This window comes from Ailuropoda melanoleuca, chromosome 8 (assembly GCF_002007445.2).
Source record: "Ailuropoda melanoleuca isolate Jingjing chromosome 8, ASM200744v2, whole genome shotgun sequence".
Taxonomy (NCBI): Eukaryota; Metazoa; Chordata; class Mammalia; order Carnivora; family Ursidae; genus Ailuropoda; species Ailuropoda melanoleuca.
The window spans coordinates 85846274-85866024 of NC_048225.1; the positions used below are offsets into that span (position 1 = coordinate 85846274).

Sequence of the window (19751 nt, forward strand, 5' to 3'; positions counted from 1 at the left end):
TGGCTTCCCCTCTGCTCCCTCCAGCCACGGCACAGTGGGCTTCCAACAAGCTTACGGACACCTCTGGATCCCAGAACCACCTGATGAGTACTCCGGATACGAACCCAGAACCCACCTGATGAATACTCCAGATACAATCCCTTTGGGTCTGGCAGCACATGCCAACCAAGTCCCAAAACAGTTTATTAGTTTAACCAAAAGGTAAACAGATGGTGGAGAGGCAGAAAGACAAGCATGCGAGCGGCTGAAAGCAGCACCCGGCTGTCCACCAGGAAACAAACTTAAGACATTGAAAGTGCCATTAAATAAATGAGGCTATGTTTTATCTACTTGGAATTTCCATTGTCTTTAAAAAAGGAAAAAATATATATATATTTTACATTGCAGTATATAAATCTAGACTCTGCATGTACAGTACAACACATAGGGCGAGCACACGGGCGCGACACACAGGTCTTTGCAGCCACGCCCTAAACCAGGCCAACGGTCCTATATCTTGCGACCTGCAAACCAAGAAATTCAGGCTGAGGCTACATTTATTTCAATCTCCACGATGTCTAGCACCCTGGCCATCTCTCCTCCAAGCACAGAAGCACAAATCGGACGAGCCTTGCAAACTGAAGAAAGTGCTTTTCGACCAGTTGAAACCCAGTCAGTCTTCCGATGCAGTCTGCTCTCCTAGAGAGACCTAAGGGAAATGTGAGGCCTTCCTGGCTGATTCTTTGGTCCGCTGCCACACATCTCTAAACTTTCCCTGGTGTTTCTTGCAGATTTCATATGGCTATTTACATGACATAAATCTCACATAACCTTTAGGAGCTGTCTTAACAGGATTAGGAAAAAGGAAAAAACAAAAAGCTTCATGTTACAATCCATACTTCATATCTGGGTTGGTTCTTTTTATTTTTGGAATAAAAACTGGTATTTTGAGAATTTTTTTTTCTTAAGAAGGACATTTTGAAAGTGCTTCTTACACATGTCGATATCCCACATTATGGCTTTTTAGTTCAAACCCCAGCACAGCTCAAATTTGGAAGGGAGAGGGTGATGGTGTTCCTAGAGACAAAAATGTCACTTAACAGTAACACTGTGACAGCAAGTGTGGGGACCTGGAAAATAAAGGTCATTGATTCCATCTGGAAGAAATGTACCTCATTAGAAATGATTTAGATGATATACGTGGCCCCATTTCTTTCCCCGTGACCAGGCACAATAATGCTATGAAAGTTAGTAAGTACAACAGGACACCGCTACCAGCAGGGACATCTGCCGACGGGCTATCCACAAAGCAATCGCTCTTCGGAAATCTTTCACAGGCTCACAATGGTCAAATAGAGTCCATCGCAGCAGGAATTTCTACACCTGAGGAACAAATTGCACGTAACAGAGAGGTACTACGATCCAGATGGCGAAAGACTCCAGACATACAGTTTTACATGCAAAAGAAGGTGATCAGAAATGGCAACGAAGTAGTGGCATTCCAAGGCAGGTAAGAGTCCAAACGAGTCACCGTTCTTTTGTGCTTTCTCTTCTGGCTGAGAAGTTACCAAAGAGCATGGCTACCTGTGCAGTAATGACTGTGATCTGTTTGTCGCGGGGTGGGGGTGGGGGAGGACAGAAACACAATGCCAGGAATCAAAACGGGCTTGTGTTGACTCCAGAGGTGTCATGATGGCTGGACCGGTGGGGCAGATGGGCCTCCGAGGCTCCTCGTCGCCCTCGCTCCCTGGGGTTGCAGAAAGTGGCAGAGGCAGGCAGAGGTCAAAAGCCACTGGCTCATCCAAACCCTTTCCCAAGTGGCCTTTCATTCAGCCGTGGCCGTTCCGGCCTCTGCAGCTCAGACGTTCTGATGGCACTTGATGGAGAAGGGAATTCTCTCCCTTCATAAAAATGGTTTGGACTTCTTATAATACTGGCACAAAGGACACTCTGTATTCGTAGGATTGACTCCATTTACTTGGAAGGTATGAGACTCGGTTTTCAGTTCTTTCTATTTCCCTGTAAAAAGTGACCTCAACTTCCCAGGCCATTGTGCAAATTCGTTTTTCCATAGTCCAGAATATCCCATAAGTCCCTCATATATTTATATATATACACACACATACATACCTAATATGTGTACATATATATATATTTATAAAAGTGGATAATTTTGCATTTCAGTCTCAAATAGGTCAAAGAGAATCAGTGAAACATTCATCCATTTCATTGTCAAACTCATCTCCGATTTCCCCACAGTGCCGATCATAGCGCCTCGCACACCAGAGGTATTCAGTAAGTATCTGCTGACTTTGCCAATGATCCTTAACACTGGATGGTCGTTGCAGTCACCACGGCCTGTTCTCAGCCCCACTCTGCCCTTGCTAAGCCAGGGGCCACTGGACCCTCCCTTCAGAGGGTGATTTTGCTGTGCCTGTTGCTCCAGCAGCCCCGTTTAGCTGTCCTGGGCAACGTCAAGCTGGTCCGGCTACGCAATTTCACTTGTTCTTCCATGGAGTTCTTTTTGCGTAAAATGAAGTCAAAGTTCACTTGGCTATTCATGGCATAAAAGACGTTCGCCGAGTCCGGGATCACGAGTTCTAAAAGAGATCAGGAGAGAGAAGGCAGTCAGCTGGTGTAGGTTGGCCCAGCACTGTCCGTGTCAGGTGGAGATTTTGCCCAGCCACAAGGCAGGGACTATGGCCCCGTGTCCCCAGGATGTGACCAGAACCAGGCAATGACTTACCACCCCCAAAATTGGCATGCCGGACTCCTCAATCCCAATCAATCCCAATCTTAAAAAATGAAGTGCAAATACGACCTTAGAAATTTGACCCATGAATTCAGTGTTCAACTGCAGACTATATTAGCAGTAGAAAACAAAGGCCAAGCGACGTGAAATGACACTCCCAGGATCGCAGCCAGTCAACGGCACTACTGGGACTCCAACCCAGGTGTTTTCTACTCCACAATGCAGCCTTTCTCACATACAGAGAGAATCCAATAACATGGGGGAGAAAAGAAAAATCTACAGGTTTTTCCAGAACTCTCTACTTGGAATATTGAAATATTTTTTGAAGTCATCCCAAATCAAACTGGTTTAATACTAAACAGCATCCAAATAAGACAGGGTATATCTGTTCACATTTAAACCGTACCTACGTCAGTGATTCCCGACCAGATAGCCGCAATTTCTCAGAAAGGACAATTCCCAGTATAAGATGACATCATCAAGCAAAGTTATTTTAGTTAGTTTTTACTTTTAAAAGAAGGTATATACTATTTAGCACTCAGGGGTAGTGGGTATCTAAGGAAACCAAACGGGGAATAAAGCGGTAAGATGGACAAGTCTACGCTGGCAGCCGGGGAATAAAGCGGTAAGATGGACAAGTCTACGCTGGCAGCCGGGAGTCGGGGAGGCCATCTGCAGGAGTATGTGCTTGCAGATTCAGCGAGGCTGAAGGAAACTTCAGTCATGGAAAGTCTATAGCAAGACTGATGCCATCAGGTTCTAAGTGACTCTAGGATATTTTGCACAAATGTTCCATAAAGAATAACTCCCTTAAAGTGCCCCCCATGTCCTGCCCACACATTCCTGGGGCAGTCATAATGCACCTCAGAACTACACGTCACTTGGCATACCTCCAAAGTACTCGTGGGCACCTTAGTTCTTGTTATCCTCACAACCACGCTGTGATGTATGGAGATCTAGTAGGGTATTGCCTCCTTTTCACTGAGGACCCAGGCTGGAGGAGGTCAAGCAGCCCTCCTTAGACCACCCAAGTGGTGAAGAAAGCTGGGCCCAGACTACCTCAGGGCTCCTGGTCTTTCAGACTCACCGGCCTCACCGATTGTGGGCAACATGGTCAAACTCAAGAGACTACGTTTTAGGCTTAGAATTTTAACTGTAACGACAATAAAAGATATAATGGACAGGGGTTTGCCTCAACTGAGGGTTCAGCTGAATGAATGAGAAAACCCCCAAGAGGTAATTGAAAAATAATTTCCTCAGAGGCTACAGCTTTTCACTAGGAAAAGGTACAGCCACTCTTCTCTGGGCCCAAGATGCCACCCTGGGTGATCTGTTGGCCAAATGGAGTGTGAGAGCTGCTCCCTTCTCTTATCCCCAACTTGCAGAATTCTTCTTTTCACGATGAGGGGACTGCTTGCTGGTGAACAGCCCCGAGACGCTTGACACGGTTAGTGTTGGGTCTGTCGGCAGACAGGGGTGGCCTCAGTCACCAACTGCACTTGGAAAGAGGTTTCGTGTGACTGAGTTTCCATGATGTGGCAGGGTTCAGAGGAGTCACCGACCAGACCTGTCTCCTCCTCTCAACAAATACTATCCCAATTCAAACCAGCAAAAAACAGATACATTTCGGGTGAGTATTTTCCTGGCATTTTCATAAAAGGAATTTCTGTGAACAGTGGGTTCCTAGGCATCCTGAAGTACGATCACCAGTTCTTTGCCTCAGTAACTGTGAAGTAAAGAGTCTTCAGATTCTAGGGGCGCCTGGGTGGCTCAGTGGGGTAAGCGTCTGCCTTCAGCTCAGGTCATGATCTCAAGTCATGGGGTTGAGCCCCACGTGGGGCTCCCTGCTCAGCGGGGAGCCTGCTTCTCCCTCTCCCTCTGCCTGCAGCTCCCCCTGCTTGTGCTCTCTCTCTCAATTAAATAAAATCTTAAAAAAAAAAAAACCCACAAAAACATTGCATTCATTTTCTGACTTCTAAAACCGGGGTAACCTGCCACAAGAAGCGACACGTGCCCACCTTTGTCCTCCGAGATGACCTGCACCAGCTCGTACTCCTCGGCTGGGTCTGAGTCCAGATTGTGCTTTAGCATGGCCCTCTGGATCACGGCGGGGGTTTTGTCCTGGCTCGTCAACTGCAAAGACAACGGACGGGTCTCTAAGTGTTTTGCTTCATGTTTCCTGAAAGAGTTCTCTCGACCCTCCTATTCTTGCTGCTTTGTGCCTTCTTGGGCAATGAGAACAGGACCAGGAGCCAGAACTCCTGGGTTCCAGTCCTGGCTCCACCCTTAGTAGCCAAGTGGTGACGGGCCCCTACTCTCTGTCACCTATTCTCTCAGTCAAGTGTCCTCCCTTAGCACAACAGAACGTGGGCCTTGTCCCTCTCCTCCACAGCCGATGAGGTGCCAGCGTGGGGAGAAAGAGGAGGGTATGGTGAGACATGCACATTTTGGTCCTGGGCCAAAATAAGCCTTACCTGTTGAGCACCAGCTACAACCTGTGGGTTAGACATGGTCACAGTTCTGCACACTGACCACTTCCAAAGGCACAAATGACTCCATGAGCCAGCAGCAATCGTGCTCCCAGGTATTTACCAAGAAAAATGAAAACCCATGTTCACAAATGGACTTTTCCTACGGAAACGTTCCCAGCAGATTAGTTCATAATAGCCCCAAACCGGAATCAACCCAAATCTCCCTCAACAGGGGAGAACAAGGGAACGGACAAAGAGACCGTAACACATTCCTGACAGAACCCAACATAGCCACTGTAAACTCAGGACTACATGTGCAACAATGTGGGTGGGTCTCGAAAGCATCATGTTGAGCAAAAAAAAAAGAGAGAGAGAGACAAAAGATGACATGCCGCAGGAGTCTACTCTTTGAAAAACAGGCCAAACTCATCTGTGGTGTTAGAAAACGAACAACAACAAGCCTTAGCCTTCATTAAGGTTAAGGGGGAAATGATTGGAAGGGCACAGGGAATTTTGAGGGGGGATGAAAAATGTTCTTTATCTAGATAGATTTGGGGTGGGGGTTACACGGATACGATAGAACGAAATACGTAGGATCCTTGTATGTAATGGTATGTAAATTAGGCTTCAATAAAAATCAGCTTCTAAATGTTTAAAAATAATAAATCTATCATTTTGTAAGTGCAAGTAAAGGTTCTCCTCACCCCCAATTCTGACTTTCTTCCCTTGATCTCTGCACATCAGCCAACTATTTGGAGGGTGCTCAGGACAAGGGGGAAAGAGGCCTGACTTTCATACCATCCCCTGAGTGATTTCTTTACATTAGAAAGAATGCAAAAGAAAACAAGATTATTGGTACTTAAAAATAAAAGCTGTTCCCATCAGAAGGTAAGAGGAGAGAGAGAAAGCAGGAAAAGGAGAAGGAGAAGAAGAATAAGGTCCTCCAAGAAACTGTCATCGAGAGCCTGAAGATGACAGGGCCTAGATGTCTCCCTCGGGGGTCTGGAGCAGCAGCTGGGATCTGTGATTCAATAAACAGCATGCATACAATGGGGTCCTTGTAAGCAACAAAGACCTTGTTCATTTGTCTATTACGCAAACATCCGGCATATTTGTTTCCAAGGGAGAAATAGATGCACACAAAATTCTGAAAGAGGAAATATGTGCTTTGATAGTCTAAAGAAAATACTCCCACAGCTGGATCAAACTGGACCGGAGCATAAAGCTAAAGAGAAAGGATCCCACTCTGGGGATGTAGGTCGGGCTAAGGTGAATAATGTTAGGCTAAGTTGTCAACTTTAAACCTACCTAAGGAGAAAGCCAGGCTACCCTTAGCTTCTTGACCTTAAGCTTCCCCAGGTGTGTCCAAGCGAGGAGGGATGGCCACGGGCTTTCCCTGGGTGTTGATTGCTCTGTCCCACCAAAGGGACTGAGCGCAGTGAGTATCAACAGCTCGATCGGGCCGCCTGGGGGGCACGCGGAGCCAGCACCAGCACATAGAGATAATGAGAGCCTCGTGTCTCATTTTAAGTGTCTAGAGGCCATATTAAAAAAGTATTTTTAGAAGGGAAATCAATTTTCATAATATATTTGATTTCATCCAATACATCCAAACTATTATTTCAGCATATAATCCACACAAAAATTGCCAATGAGAAATTCTTTCTTTTATACTAAGTCTTCAACATCCGGTGTATATTTTACACTCAGGGCACATCTGGACTATTCCCATTTTAAATGCTCCACGGCCACATGTGGCTCGCGGCTAGTGTATGAACGGCGCAGTATCGAGTGACACTGCGGTGTCACCTTCATGCACCTTAAATACAGAACGCAAGGAATTCCTGTGCCTCTTCCCTGAGCTTTGCTTCTAACACCGCAAGTTCGTTTGGCCGATTTTTGAAAGGACAGACTCCTGTGGCATGTAATCCTTTGTCTGGTTTCTTTAGCTCAACGTGGTGTTTTCGAGCTCCGTCCCCACGGCTGCGCGTGTTAGCCCTTCGTTTTCACGTCAGAGACACCGAAGAGTTATGAGGCGGAACTTGCTTCTCAGGTGAGCACGTGTAAGAGAAGCCATGTGAGGAAGCCCCATGGAGAACAAAACAATACCATGGGTGACCCGGCTTCCCGGCGGTTCTCCCACCTCTCTCTCACTTCCTTCTGTGACTCTGTCCACCTAATGGGCCGGATGACTCCCTTCTAGCATTCGGCCCCAGAACCAGCCTGGCACCAATGGGGTTTCTGCCCCTCTATTAGACAATGCCAGCCGGATGTCCCACCAGTCCCTCCAATTTCAGCGCCCTCAAACCCTCCCTCTTGGGTAGTTCATACCTCACTTGATAGGACCACCAACCATCAAGCTGCCTGGACAGCCCTCAGTTTTCCCTCTTGCTCATCCCCTACCATGGCAACACGAAGTTGATGACTAAACTAATGGATTCTACAATTCTACCTCACAACTATCTTTCAAAAACCCATCTTGTCTCCAGCCACATGACTGTCATTCAAGCCCTTACCACCTCCCACAGGGACTATGATAGCAGCTCCTTATCTCACTTCCTCGCCTCCAATCTACCCCCACACCCCAGCGCCATCTCCACAACGTCAGCTACTTTTTCCAGCGAACTAATCTGATCACAACTTAAAAGCCTTCCACGAGGCCCTATTGCCTGTAGGACCTAAACTCCTTCATGAGGGCCACAGGCCCTTTACAATCTGGTCTGATCTCTACTAGAGAATTCGGTACATTTTCATAATGCTTTCTGATCTCCCTTTTGATTGTAAGTTCCTCAAAGACAGAAATGCCCCCCTCATCTCCCCATCCACAGAGCCCGGCCCAGTGACTAGCACACAACCAATATTCTAGAAGTATTTTGTTGATTTGATGACTGACGTAAGAAAGCTTTCCTTTAGAATGTGAGCAGACAGCGAGTGCCTCCATATTACTTATGTCGTATTCAGAGCTGAGCTTGTAAAGCACTCAGTGCACCCCCCCCAAGAAGGCGAGAGATGAAGGTGAGGGAAACAGAGGATTAGCCCCGGGATTCGCTGCAAAGGAGAACCTGCTCTCTAATATGCAACATGACCTAGAAATGGAGTCTCTTCCTGTAAGGACCACCCAAGGTCATTACCCGGAGAGGCTCTGAATGTACTCCAAAAAGCCTGCCATTCATCTCAAACATTTTCAAGATTGTGTCACAAACACGGTTTTTACAAGAAGCAAAAAAAGGTCAGTCTCATTTAATTTGTAAACATAGTTCCTCATGGACTCAAACTGCACTTCCAGCCTGATCATTCACCTTCCTAGGTTTGATTCCAAATGATGAAAGGAGAAAAAAGGGCCAGCACGGAGCTGGCTGCTGAGAACGCATGGGAATTCATGCTAAACGCAGACACGTGATTCCTCAGCAAGACTTTGGGAAGACCTGCCGGAGTGGCCCCTTCCCTGGAACACATTTCTACACTCAACCAAATTGATAGTTTGGAAAAAAAGCAACACTGACCGGGATGAGTAAGTTTTAGCAATTTTTAAGATGTGAAAATTATATCTTACGGGCACTACTGGTATGAAGATTTTTTAATATATAAATCCATTACCAGCGTCTACCCAGAGAGATCTGGGTGCGGACTCACTTTGGGCGCATGCGCAAGCGTTTGGGTGGGGGTCTGAGCGCCTTACCATGATGCTCTTGTACATGTTCCCATTGTTGTCCTCGACACTGATGCGGATTATGCAGGTGTCTTCATTCTGTTGGTTGTAAACGGGAGGCAGCACTGTCGAGGTAATGGATGTCACAGAGACGGAGCGCTTGTGGACTTTAGGGTTGTTGTTGCAGGACGGCGGGGAGGAGAGGGGGTTCATTAAGGACGACATCCCTGAGGAAGTTGTGTCCATGGAATGGATAGAGGAACACGATGAGGAAGACTCAGAGAGCTGAAAGAGTAAACATACCCCAGAAGAAGACATTAGTGTTAGAACCTCAGCCAATGGCATGCCTCACACAACTGTCAAGGCACAGGCAGAGGCAGATGCTGGGATGAATAAACGTCTGTTACTTCCTCCGTGACAGCGCACAGGACACACACATCTTGTCCCTGGTATAAGCACTCTTTTGGCAGATGGCTGCCAGTGACTGGGTACTTGCCCTGGTCCCTCTGCATCCAGGTGAGGGTGGCTACGAGGCTGGTCTTGCAATTCCCCAGTTTTTAGCTGCTTTTAAGGAAGTGGCCAGCAGATGGCAGCAAATACCAGAAACTAGAGGCAATATGGACTCCGGCAGGAAGTCGGAAGCTTCAGGGCTGAAGGAAAGCCTTACTTACCAACAGTTTATCCAGTCCCACTGCCTGGAGAGGGAATGCTGCTTAACAAGCCCAACCAAGATCATTCCTATCCTGGCTCCACTTCACAATCAGATTTTGTAGCAGGAGAGAAATGTCTGTACTTTTGGAAAGTTCTAAAATAAGGACCACAGATTATGTAGCTCTGCAAGGATTAAGAGTCCTCCAAAGGTCCCTGGGGATCACCTGGCCCCAGTCGCTCTCTACTGCTGAGGAACCTGAGGCCAGAGAGAAAAACAGTCGGCAGTACCACCATGGCCCGCTCCCAAGTTCCCTGACTCCCACCGCCAGGTTCACACAGCGAGCACCTAGCCAAGGCCCAGTCTAAAGCTGATGAGAAGTGCTGCATGAACACAGAACACTGCTACCTTCATGGCGTTTAGCACTGTGATGTCTGTGATGAGCTTTCATGTACCGTATCTCGTGTTGCTCTCACAACTATCTTGTGAACAAAATGCAGAGTGTTACAAGGGGAAAAAAGACTCAGAGAAACAGAGTGACTTTGTCCAAAGGGAACACAGCCCATGAACAGTTTCCATTACTTTCTTCCATTTGCTTCTAGAACCAACCGTATACATTTTCACGTTGTGTATCAAAGACAATTAAGGAATGAGGTGCTATAGTTAATGTGTCTGCCGATTAACTACACAGTTACCATAAACAACGCAAAATTAATTACCAAGGAAATAGGATGCCCAAAACTCACTAGGTTGTAATAAAAAACAAAAGCCATTAAATCGAATCATTTTAAATCTCAATTCTTGCTGTTGAAAATTAAAAATAACTTCTCAGAGTGTGTGAAGCTAAATGATACCACATTAATCCTATCAAATACCTTCAGAAATCATTTAAAAAATAAATAACTTACAAATCTCTTTCATAACTGTCTGCCTGTCCATGGAAACAGAGTACAGAAATTTAGTATCCCTAATTATCTAGCTTCCAAGTAAAATGGAGTTTACTCCATTTTATTTCCTATGGACTTCTTCTTCCTACGGCATAACAGTACATGAAATCCTACTGTATGATTTGTTTAACTAGAACCAGCAAGCTGATTTGGCCACTCTAACTGTACCTCTATCCCAATATGGTTTAGTAACATTTTTGGTCTATTTTTGCAAGTGAATCAACTTTGTGGCTCTATTTGGGGGCTTATGGTGCAGAGTTTTAACAGCATCACTCTGTTTCAAGGTGCACCACACAACAGCCAAGAGGGTCCATTTTCCAATTGTTGGTGTAAGTTTTTCACTTCCCTTTTCCTCTGTATAAATCCCTTTTCCTCTTTAGAGTTTCCCTAATTTTAATGACTTTAAGATAAAGCCTTGAAGATGCCTGGGTTATAGCAGCTTTAAATGGACCACCTGACGAAGCCCAGCTCTTACTGAGAATTTACTATGAGGAGCAAGTGTGTAAATAAATGTTTAGAGGGTGCCTGGGCGGCTGAGTCGGTTAAGGGTCTGCCTTCAGCTCAAGTCATGATTCCAGGGTCCTGAGATCAAGTCCCACTTCACACTCCCTGCTCCGTGGGGAGTCTGCTTCTCCCTCTCCCTCTGCCCCTCCCCCACTTGTTCTCTCTCTAATAAATAAATAAAATCCCTAAAAAAAGAGAAAGAAAATAAATGTTTGGAAATCATGATCGGGGGATGAAGAAAAAGGAATGCAAAGTACACATAACTGAAAAGAGCAACCTCCTGGAGTACACTGGGAAAGGCACAGTGGACAGCCTGAAGGCTGCAGGGCCCAGGGTAGGGAGAGACTTGGGGGGTCATCCCGGCCCTTCTCTGCAGTGAGCAAGGGGAACCAAGGCCTCTCCGATTGACATTCAAGGACACTGTAGCCCAGCAGCTACTTGTATCCAAGTCAACGATTCAGCATTAAACCTGGAGAGATTCCTGACTCGGAGAAAGGTTCATCTGAAGAATAAAAACTCATGACTGGTGTAAGAAATTGAAGCACCAGTGTGATAAGGGAGGAGACAAAAAGGAATTAGCAAGCGGCATGCAAATGACACACTGGGCTTCTGGGCAGCTTTCAAAGGCATGGTCAGGACCTGTGCACATGTCCAATGCACCGACAGCTGTGAAGATAATTCCATCCCCTCCTTGGACAGGGAGGAATCCCACAAAGATGTGTGCAATACCTCTGTTGTCACCTTTGTACGATGTCTACCATCAGAAAAGGGGGCTACAAATCATAAAAACCTGTCAACAGGTGAATAATGAGACTTCACCCCAGATTTTAACAAATTCAAAGGTGCATGTCAAGTCATGGAGAATGATTACATCGCTGGTTTAGGAAATATGCCCGAGAAAACAGAGAACAGACTCATAGGTGTTCGCAGAGCTATTCCTTCAATGTTTGGAGGATGTATCTCTGGATTTCCAAGTAGAAAGGTAAGAAATACAGCAGGGGCAGCACCTGAGGCATCTCATGAGACCTGATGATTCCCGAGCATGACGTCCGTCCAGGACTGGCTGCACTGTGACAAGGTCACGTGAGGGTTCCCATACTGCTGCGGTTGTTTATAGCACAACGTGAAACTGTACACTGATCCCCTTAGAGAATGACAGATACAAACAAAATGGAGGAATTCTTCCCAACACGCCACCTCATTGGCTTATGCATAAGCTATGGGGCCAAGGGTCACTCACGCAGCAAGTTTGGCTAGCCAAAAATCTCCCCCAAATGGTGCAAATTCTAGTCACGTCACAGTTGACATCTCTGACCCAAGCTTCTTGACCAACAGATTGAAGCAGATGTATACAGGAGATTAAGACAAATCTTGTGAAGCCATGGAAAATGGAAACACTATGGGAATGGGAATTCTTTTATCATCTCTCATCACTTTCTCTTTTTTGGTACATAGCAGATTGTATAATTGCTACCAATTCTTTACTCTCCTTGGCATCCATGCCTTTTGCACTGTGACTCCACAGTTCCTCCCATTAGAAGGAGTTCCCTGCCTCATTTATTTGGATGAGATTTGGCCACATGATTTGCTCTGGGCAATGAAATGTTGGTGGATGTAGAGATTGATACATACTTGTGGGGTGGGGCTTGCTCTCCTGCTCATTTGTCTTAGCATACTAACGGCATGGCCTGGGGAGCCTCATTACTCCAAGAAGAATGAGAGGCAGGTAGAGCAGACCTGGACCAAATCCATGGCCTAGGACCAAGACCATCCAACATCAACCAACCAGCAGATGCATGAGACAGAATGAGTGGTTGTTGTTTTAAGTCACTGAGTTCAGGAGTGGTTTACTGTGTAAGATTATTGTGGTAAAAGCATGGCTAAGACTATTGTGGTAAAAGCATAACCAAGAGGTTGACACATCTCTGTTTCTTGACTTTTCACTCCTTCTAAGAAAATCCTACGCCTCCTAAATAAAGTATACCTCATGTTATAGGCCACAGTCCTTCAGTCGCCATTGGATGTGGGTCCAGAACAATATTTCGAAGGCCAGATGAATAAACCAACATGCTCATTGTTCTTAGACCTGTTTCTATAAGGAATGGGTCCCCAGACTGAACTCTGCTTTGACGGCTCTTATAAACATGACGTTCAAAATACTGTAGAGCGATAAACTTGAAAACAGACACTCTTGTGTGGCAAACACTAAACTATGTCAGGTGTCTACATTAGGAATTATGGGAAGGGAATACACGAATACCTTTTTTTGAGGCTCATCAGGTGTGTCCATGGGAGTGACAGAGCCCTCCTCAGCCTCCGAGTGGTTTGACTCACAGGATGACACACTGACGGAGTCCATGCTTTCGCCAGAGCTCCCACTGGCAGTGGACTTGGGCTGCTCTTTGGTGGGAGTGCTACTGGTAATGATGTCCGACCCCAGAAACAGCCTGCAAGAAACATAATGCCAGGCATTTGGAATCCATGATTCTTACAAATCTGGAATCCATGATTAAGGAAATGTTCTGTGTTAATTAACCCCTTAGCTGTTTTGTCCATCTTGCATGCCCTGTCATTATTGGACAGTGTTTCGTATAAAGTGTCTCACAAATCATAGTAAACATCTCATCCAAATAGGTAATTTCCAACCTCAAAGAACACAATGATTGTTTAGCTGAACGAGAGGCCCTAGTAATCTGAGGTCCTTCTAGGTCAATGATTCTTTATTTTTTAACATGCTATAGACCCCTTTGGCAGGCTCAAAATACCATTGCCACATCCCCTATCACTTCCCACCATAAAATGAACCATGAATGAGGCTAAGGAAGAAGGCTGGCTCTGCTTTGGTCAAGAAACCAAAGAGGACAACTTCTGTTTCCAAACATCTGGTGAACTACAGGAAGCTAAACCACTTCACTATAAAACAACTAGAAAAGAAGCATTAAAAACTCTTTTTAAAGTTGAGCTTGCAAGACAGTAAGGAAAATCCCTACAGGCCATACACGAACAGGGAACTGAAAACCAGAAGCAATGTGAGCTAATTGTGCAGCTGCTCTGGATGCGGAGTGGGAAGTACCAATCTTGGGAAATGAGGGACGAGAGTTTTAACACAGACACAGGCCCAAAGATGAGGGCTTCTGTTTATGGTGGGGAGTTGAAACAGAAGCCCCTTATACAGAGCCAAGACCCTCAAAGGGCTGTACCCATGTAAAAATATGGGCTAGAGAAATATCTTCCTACTGGCACAGGAAGACAATGAGGAAGCTTATCTGCCTTGGCCTGAGCTTGGGTGAAAGGAAAATGTCTCCCCTGAAATCATGTGTGATCTTGGCCAGCACCTCACTCAGATTCACCACCTATGTGACCTAGTAACTAAGTATTCTCAGACCAATAATACTCTTGTGCAAACTAGAATTGAAAAAAAAAAAAAGTCTTTCTGGAAGAATCTACCTTCAAACCAGGATGCGAAGGATTTTCTGATAAAGATGAGCTCATAATACAAAATTACAAAATACACATAAGGAAATATCCCACCCAAAGGGAGTCAAACAAGCATAATAAACAGCAGGTTTAGACTTGCAAGAACTTCAGAACTTCTGACCTACAGGACTTGTCAGAAAGAAACTAATAATTCAGTCTTAATTTGACAAATATTTGAGAGTCTACCATGGGCCAGGCCATAAAATAAATGTGTTAAAGATATTAAACATATAAAAAGTTGAAAACAGGAGTTAAGAACAAAAGAACAGGAAGACAATTTGAAAAAAAATTCACTTCTAGAGTGAAAATGTAGTGATTTAAATGGAAAAACTCAGTGGAAGGATAAATAACTGTTAAAGAGAAAAACTGTGAACACGATGATAGATCTGAAGAAAATCTTCAGAAATCAGCATCAAAATATAAAGACGTGGAAATAAGAAAAGTTAAAAGACATGGAGATTGGAATAAGAAATGCTGACGTGTGTAAGAAGAGTTCCAAGAGAAGACAACTGAGAGAATGGAATGAGTGACCTTATCTGAGGAGATTGTGGCTGAGAAGACTCCAGAATTAATGAACTGCATGAATCCTCAGACCCAGGAACCATGTCTTGAAGAGGATAAATAAGACCCAATCCTCACTTCAACTGTCTAAGGGGATATCAAAGACAAAAGTAATTCTTAAAAGCAACAGGATGGGGGGGGCATAATACAAAGGAACAGTAAGTAAACAGATACCAGACATCTCAAAAGCAACAAACAAAGTCAGAAGACATGGAATAATGTCTTCAAAGTGCTTAGTGAAAAGAATGGTCCTCCCTGAATTCTATACTTAGCTAAAATAATTCTGAGAGTGAGCCCAAAATAAAGACGGTCTCAGACAGAGATGGAAAGGGTTTATATTAACAGATGATGGGGAGAGGAGTAAAAGGAGGGAAGGGTAAAGTGCAAGTAGGAAAGGCACGTAAAGAAACTAGCAAATGCAGTCAACCCCAAACAAGCACTGACTGTATAAAATAACAATAGTAGAAATGATGAGCTTGATTTTTCATTAAATATTTCAGGCATTATCCACTCAAGTTCCAAGACCTGAAGCATATCTTTGTTCTGCCTCATCTTTACCCCCCCCCCAACTTTTGCCCCGTTTTCCATATCGTCTCCTTTCTGGGACCTCTAAGCACTACTGGGGCTAGAGAAGAAACAGCTAAACTCTGATCACAATTCACAGGAGAAAAACTAATGCCACTGTTGTACCCCTCCATGAATTGTAAGGAGCAAACCTTTGAAGGCTGTGGACGCTTGGGCCTCAGTCCATCATCTGAGAGTCTAGCTTAGAATGAAATTGTTCAAAGACTAAAAAAGGTTCTTCCATTTGTACAACTCTATGAGGTCAGTTCTGCTTTGTGAAGGTTAATTCTAGCTCAATACTAGGCATCTCTGACCTTCAGACCAAACGTGCCTTCCCCAAAGGCCCCCAGATTCTTTCCAACCTCTTTGGAATTGGGTCATTAAATGTGGGAAGAGCAAAAAGTACATTTGCCACATTTTTTAAAATGCTAAGATGGGGGAATGAAGCATGAGAGACTATGGACTCTGAGAAACAAACTGAGGGCTTCAGAGGGGAGGGGGGTGGGGGAATGGGATAGACTGGTGATGGGTACTAAGGAGGGCACGTATTGCATGGTGCACTGGGTGTTATACGCAACTAATGGAGCATCGAACTTTACATCAAAAACCAAAGATGTATTGTATGGTGACTAACATAATATAATAAAAAAATTATTATACGAAAAAAATTTTAAAATAAAATGCTAAGATGATAAAATATTTTGGAAATCGAAAGGTATACAAACACCCTCATATGTATAAGAAATACGATGGGTGACATAGTGGTCTGTTTTATTCATGATAAATGTTCAAACCCAACTGCAGATACCAACGATTAAATTCAAGCATCTCGGCAAGATTTTACCAAGGAGAGACATGTACTCCATGTCGATCACACTTTATGCAGGGCACTGCGCCCTGCTGCTCCCGCTTCTCCTGGATCTCATGGGACGGTCCCTGCCGAGTCTGTGCAGGAGCCAGAGCTGGTGCAGAGAGAGGACCAGGGGTGCTAGAGCACCTGGCACAATACAGCTGGCGGGCTGGGCCGGAGAGGGGGGGTGGGAAGCAGTTATATACAAATGCGTCTGCAGTGGCTACTGCCTAAGGCCAAGGAAGGAAAAGCAAGAGGGCAAAAGTCATAGCACTCAGAATTGAATCTACCCGTGCAGACCTCTGACTTCCTAGCAGATCCAGAAATTTCCAATTATTTCTGATACATTAGACCATCAAGATGCCTGGCATTCCTTGCCTCACCTCCCAAGGGGCTGGATTCCCTGTGTAGGTGTCAATCTTACCAGCTGACAAGGCTTGGTCAGGCCCTTGGGTCATCTCAAAAGAGAGGTCATTCTCCACCATAATTGCAGTGATGAAGATAGCAAGATACTATGGAAAATTTGATAGATGTCAATCTACAAGCTCATAAATCTAGTGTGCAGGAGGGCCAAGTTAGGCATCTGAACAGAGAGAGGTTTGGCAAGAGATCAAGATTACTTTGAAAATGCTTTCTACAAAATCACATGTCCCAACCTCATCTTCAAATGTCACCTGATACCAGATGGAAGCCTGAACAGTTTCTGTTAGTGGGAATATGGCAATATCCAAGTCCCTCTCCCTTGTCTTCCCTCCCTCCCTCCTCTTCTCTCTCCTCTACTTTTTACCTAGTGCTCCAGCCTTCCTTCCTCTCTCCCTTCAGAAAGTATTTTTCCCACAGGCCATATGGCAAAAAGCTTAAAACCTTGGCTCTATGGCCAAATCTTGGGTTTGAATCCAGATCTTCCAATAACTAACACACTATTTCCCCTGTATGTGCCTTACTTTCCTGGTTTATAAAGTCAGTAAAACAGTAGGAACTACCACTTAGGTTATTTTGTGGCTTGGATGAGATGTACATGTATTGTTCTTAAAATGGTGTTGGCACATGGCTCAATGTATTCATTCAACATTTACTATCTACTACGTGCCAGGCACCATTCTAGGTTACAAGGATACAGCAAGGAGCAAAAACCAGACATACAGGCCTGCCTTCCTGGAGTTTGCGTTCTAGATAATAAACAGATACACACAACATATGGTATGTCACACGGAGGTAAAGGCAATGGAGAAATTCAAAGCAGGTGCAGGTGAGAGAGGGTGCCGTTGGCAGGGAAGGCAGATACGTTATAATGTCAAATAAGGTGGCTGGGGGAAGGCTCACTGAGAAGGTGACATTTCAACAAACATCTGAAGGGAGCGAGGAGTGAGTCCTCTGGCCATCTGGGGACCAGTGTTCTACGCAGAAGAAATGGCACACCAAGCGTGTTCAGCGAGGTCTGGGAGGCTGGAATGCAGAGTAGAGTGAGCCGGGAAAGATAAGGACAGACAGCTATGGGATGGGCAGGCAGGCCTGGGATGACACTGCAGTTTCTGAAGAGTCTTGAGGGCTACACTGAGGACTCCTGATTTTACTCAAAGGGAGGCAGGTATTATGAAGTTAGCTGTGGAGTGTCTCTTGCACGCCTGGCACAGAGCAGAGCATACAGCCACGAGTGTCATGGACAAGGCTCCTGTTCGCTGGTGGCGAATGTTCCACCATGGGAAACAGCCAGTGTGACTGAGAGGGATGGGGGCAGACAGCAGCATCAGAGAGGGTGCTCTCTCAGGTGACACTGCTGCCCACATCTGAAGGAGCCAGCCACAGACAAAGAGCACATCAGCCCAAAGAAATATCCGGTGCAAAGGTCCTGAGGCAGGGACAAGCCTGGTGTGGTTGGTGGGTGGCTACAAGATGGGCGTGGCTGGATCCTGGTGAACAAGGGGCAAGGCTGGATGAGAGGAAGGTGGTCAAGAAGGTTGGGGGAAGATCACGAAAGTCCTTCTAAGCTAGGATAAGATAAGGAGTTTGGGTGCTATATTCAAATACCATTGGAGGTTTTTAAGCAAGGAAGTATAATCTGGTGTATGTTTTAGTAGACTACCAGGCTATTTGGAGGAGAATGGATCATTGAGGCAAAGCTGGGGCCAGAAGCCAGTAAGGGTGTTGTAAGAATGGTCCAGGCCGGGAGATGACGGTGGTTCATACCAGAGAGAACAGTGGAGAAGAAGGAAGAAATTTAGAAAGTTCAGGACAGAAAGGTCACCTATTTAACTGGTGAGTGAACCGCTCTTCACTTTTGCCCTGGTCAGTGCTGCTGTACTGAATATCCCTCCTCTCCCCCACTCCGAGGGGACCCTCTGGGGGCCCTGGGACCGCCTGGGCGACACTCACAGGCTGAGCCTCTTCACCATGCTCTTCCGAGGCTTGGGCGACGTGGCACTGGCATCAGCAGTTGCTTCGATCTCACAGGACAGGGCGTAGCTGAGGAAGAGGAGGGAGCTGGTGAGGTCAGAGCTCGAGAACTGACGAACGGGTTGAAATTCACATGACTTGCTGATTTTGTTTTAGAGGAAGTCTCTGATGGTTCAAAAAGTAAAGATGTATATACCACGTTGTTGCATCACCAGTGTCAGAAGGGATGGACCTACTGACCAGAGTTTACAAATTGACACGCGCACCTCCTGCCCTGATCCCCGTCCTGGCCTACGGACTGAGGCCCTTAGTGCCGCGTGCCTCAAAGACGGACTTGTGGGCTTCGGCAGCATTAAAGGCTGACTCCACTCTGTTTCCTGCCCATTCTCATCCCACTACTAAGCCAGGGGGAGAATTATTTCTTGTCTGCTACTTCCCCCCATTACTCTGTGTGTGTGCGCACACGTGCTCAACTTTTTATCTAAGAGAAATGAAAGAAGAGACTTTTGCAAACTATCTAATCTTTAGTGAATAGGCATAGGCAGTTATATTATTGGTAAAGATATTTGAATACGATTTTTAATTGCCAAAACACCCTACATTTATTTAAAAGGCTCCAAATTCAGACATCTCTACGCCAGGCAGACAGAGCTTCCTCCACATGCACAAGAGGGATTTATATCTGACTTGAAAAGTCTTTTATGAAAGCTTGTAGCTCTAACTAGTAGATGTATTCGGCTCTGGGGAGGTGCAGAAGGGTCAATGTGGTAAACAGTAGCTTGCTAAGTTGTTAATTATGTGTACTTTTTAAAATCTAAAGATGTATCCAGGTATTTGCTCATGTGTGGGCATTCATTGATAAACGAATTTTTCAAATACTCACTTAAGTTCTAGAGGTGGTTGTAAAGAGGAAGAAAAAAATGGGATATATTTAGCAAGATTCCTCTAATCATT

The 19751-nt window shown here is 45.3% G+C and overlaps 1 protein-coding gene across 3 annotated transcripts in view; it reads right to left on the reverse strand.

The window, feature by feature from the left end:
- Nucleotides 1-865: 865 nt before the first annotated feature.
- Nucleotides 866-19751, reverse strand: part of RGL1 (ral guanine nucleotide dissociation stimulator like 1) — a 265812-nt gene continuing 246926 nt past the window's right edge. For all 3 annotated transcript variants that reach the window (XM_019804492.2, XM_002923877.4, XM_011230614.3), the window contains 5 exons: nt 18777-18866; nt 13212-13398; nt 8882-9136; nt 4750-4864; nt 866-2579 (listed from right to left, as the gene is read on the reverse strand). In XM_019804492.2, the coding sequence (XP_019660051.1) occupies nt 2392-2579; nt 4750-4864; nt 8882-9136; nt 13212-13398; nt 18777-18866 (835 nt within the window). In that variant the 3' untranslated portion in view covers nt 866-2391. The remainder of the gene's footprint in view (nt 2580-4749; nt 4865-8881; nt 9137-13211; nt 13399-18776; nt 18867-19751) is intronic.